Source organism: Opisthorchis viverrini (genome assembly GCF_000715545.1).
Source record: "Opisthorchis viverrini unplaced genomic scaffold opera_v5_439, whole genome shotgun sequence".
In the NCBI taxonomy this organism is placed as follows: Eukaryota; Metazoa; Platyhelminthes; class Trematoda; order Opisthorchiida; family Opisthorchiidae; genus Opisthorchis; species Opisthorchis viverrini.
In genome coordinates, this window is record NW_008752097.1 from 308,674 (window position 1) to 311,761 (window position 3,088).

The 3,088-nt window shown below is 47.7% G+C and overlaps 1 protein-coding gene across 1 annotated transcript; it reads right to left on the reverse strand.

The window, feature by feature from the left end:
• Positions 1-332: 332 nt before the first annotated feature.
• On the reverse strand, positions 333-1,574 carry T265_11028 (hypothetical protein; the record flags this gene model as incomplete). The annotated part of the gene is made up of 3 exons (XM_009177569.1): positions 333-958; positions 1,014-1,338; positions 1,449-1,574. 3 exons carry the CDS (start codon positions 1,572-1,574, stop codon positions 333-335), a joined length of 1,077 nt encoding a protein of 358 aa, XP_009175833.1.
• Positions 1,575-3,088: the final 1,514 nt, after the last annotated feature.

The window sequence follows — 3,088 nt, forward strand, 5'->3', positions numbered from 1 at the left end:
ATCCGACCTTGAAAGACAAACACGCATACTAGAGTTTGTAGAGACCATTCTCAGAAGCGACAAACTACTGCTGGTCTAATGGAACCTATTCACTGGTGACGTTTCTCCCAGGGTCTATCAGACAGCCCATGACTTGACGCTCTCTTCGTATATCCACGCTACTTTAATGAAGATTTGACAAATGGTACCAACCACTCCCTCACTGCTAGCTACCCCCCATATTGCCTAGCAAAAACCATACACAACCGATCGCATTATATTAGGCAAGTTCATAAATGATGAAATAGAAGAATTGCTGAAAGCCATGTCACAGAATGGTTGCTTGCATCAGCTTAGAAGCATTTGCGGTGAACGATACCTGGACCAGACTCGTCGTATTCCTGTTTCGAGATCCACATCTGTTGGAACGTGGACAACGAAGCCAAGATCGAACCACCAATCCAAACCGAGTATTTACGCTCCGGTGGGGCAACGATCTTGATCTTCATCGTACTCGGAGCCAACGCAGTGATCTCCTTCTGCATACGATCCGCAATACCAGGGAACATGGTCGTACCACCAGACAGCACGGTGTTCGCGTACAAATCCTTGCGGATATCCACATCGCACTTCATGATCGAGTTGAACGTGCTCTCATGGATACCGGCAGATTCCATACCCAAGAAGCTCGGTTGGAACAGAGCCTCGGGACAACGGAACCGCTCGTTACCAATCGTGATCACCTGACCATCAGGCAGTTCGTAGCTCTTCTCCAGTGAGGAGCTCGATGCCGCGGTCGCCATCTCCTGCTCGAAGTCCAGAGCCACGTAGCACAACTTCTCCTTGATATCACGCACGATTTCTCGCTCGGCCGTTGTCGTGAAACTGTAACCACGCTCGGTCAGGATTTTCATCAGGTAGTCAGTCAGATCACGACCAGCCAGATCCAGACGGATGATTGCATGTGGAAGCGCATAACCTTCGTAAATGGGTACCGCATGTGTCACACCGTCACCAGAGTCGAGCACGATTACCGGTCGTACGACCCGACGCGTACAGGGACAGCACAGCCTGGATGCCCACATACATGGCTGGTGAGTTGAATGTTTCGAACATGATCTGTGTCATTTTCTCTCGATTGGCTTTCGGATTCAACGGGGCTTCGGTGAGCAGAACGGGGTGCTCTTCGGGCGCGACTCGCAACTCATTGTAGAAAGTGTGATGCCAGATCTTCTCCATATCATCCCAGTTGGTCACGATGCCGTGTTCGATTGGGTATTTGAGTGTGAGGATACCTCGTTTGGACTGGGCTTCATCACCAACGTAGCTATCCTTTTGACCCATACCGACCATGACGCCCTAATCGAGGGACGGACAGAGAGCGGGAGAGGGAGAGTGGTGATGAATGCAGGTAAACGTAGCGCTAATTATCGATAGTATTTTTTGCGTATATCAATGAACTGACTTACTTGGTGGCGTGGACGTCCAACAATTGACGGGAAGACAGCACGTGGTGCGTCATCACCAGCAAAACCTGCTTTGCACATTCCCGAACCATTGTCCACAACGAGAGCCTGAGTTTCATCGTCCGCCATTGTTTAGTATCCCGTATTCCGCCCAAGTCAAATCCTTTCCACCTGCCCGACACCTGCACTGTCTTATTTATTCACACACTTCACTACCATATATGGTGCGTTATTACTCCGCGTCTGCTATTGGCCCATGGTCAGCTTACGGACTGTTCCCTCCGACTGTTCTCCACTCTTGCTGTTTGTTTTCGTTTGCTGACCAATTGGAGCACAGCGATTCAGCACCAAGTCAGACATTTTGTGTGCGCTGAGAAAGATTCATTAGTGGGAAGGTGGTTTGATGTGTGTTCGATTGCGTACAACCACCGTGGCAGTTGGTCTACCGCGGTCTTTGTGGCCGACCTTGAGGGGTAGTTCGATGCTGCCGTGCCCAGCCGACCGTATCAAACACGGTGTTGCTTCTGGCCAACCTAGTATGACTCATTCGTAGCGTAACAAAGATGGGCGAGAAAAAAGCTGCTGAGCGAGAATTCACACCCACAGTATTAGGCTACCCCCCATGTCCAAGTGACAGCGAGGTTTGAAAAATCACCTGAAATCGATTGGAGCAGGTCACATTCAGCTGGGCAAACATCCATATGGTTTCGGCAACTCGGAAAGAAACGTTGTGTACGTGGTGCATGTTTCGCCGACAGATGAACGTGCACAAGATAACAGCTGAAAATGTTTACTCATAAATCGATAAATGCAACCAGTCAGAAGTGAAATAGAATTACGGAATTGTCTGCGGTTTGCTTGATTTACAACACAAACAAATTCAATCAGATCTGACCGTATGCCATTTTCTCAATAAACTCTAACTGCATCAAATGACAAGTAGCAAGCAGCGCCAATCGTTTGGAGAGGATATTTAGATTGTATTGGAAGTAGTTCGGATATCTGAGCCAAAAATTTGCGATTTCTCAGTGTCAACTTTGTTTACTTGCTTCATTTATTGATTTTGTTCATCTCCAAAAGATACATAGAGAATCCCTAAGGCCCAATAAAGATGAACGAACGGCTAGGTAAACCAGACATTCAAGGCAATACTTTCCACTGTCTGATTTTTGTCCTGGTTCTCAGCTTGCATCAGAAACGGAATGCCAACTCGTGATGTACGCTAGACGTACGGTTAGACAGTTATGTCAGTGCGTGCCGAAACATTCATTTGCACACAAATTTGGTTTTGGCACGAGACTCAGATGAAACCCAGCTGAATTTCTCGTTTATGATGTTTTTTAAGAGATTCACTTGGGTTTCAGGTTAGTTTCCTCTCCCGTCAAAACCGAATCGGTGTATTGAGGGAGTTCCGTGCAAGTTGGGTTCAAGTAGGACATAAGGTTGACAGAAACTGGGGGACTGCGCCTACCTGATGAGCCCCAAGAAGAGCGAAACCAGTCGTGGGCTGTCGAAGCGTTTTCAGCAACCTTGTGAGTAGTTTCCTTCATGAAAGTGTACTATGATATCTCGAATATCGTACCAACTGAAATATGAGGCGGCCTGTGTGCAGCACATTCAGTTGTAGAGTAGCATAAACGAGA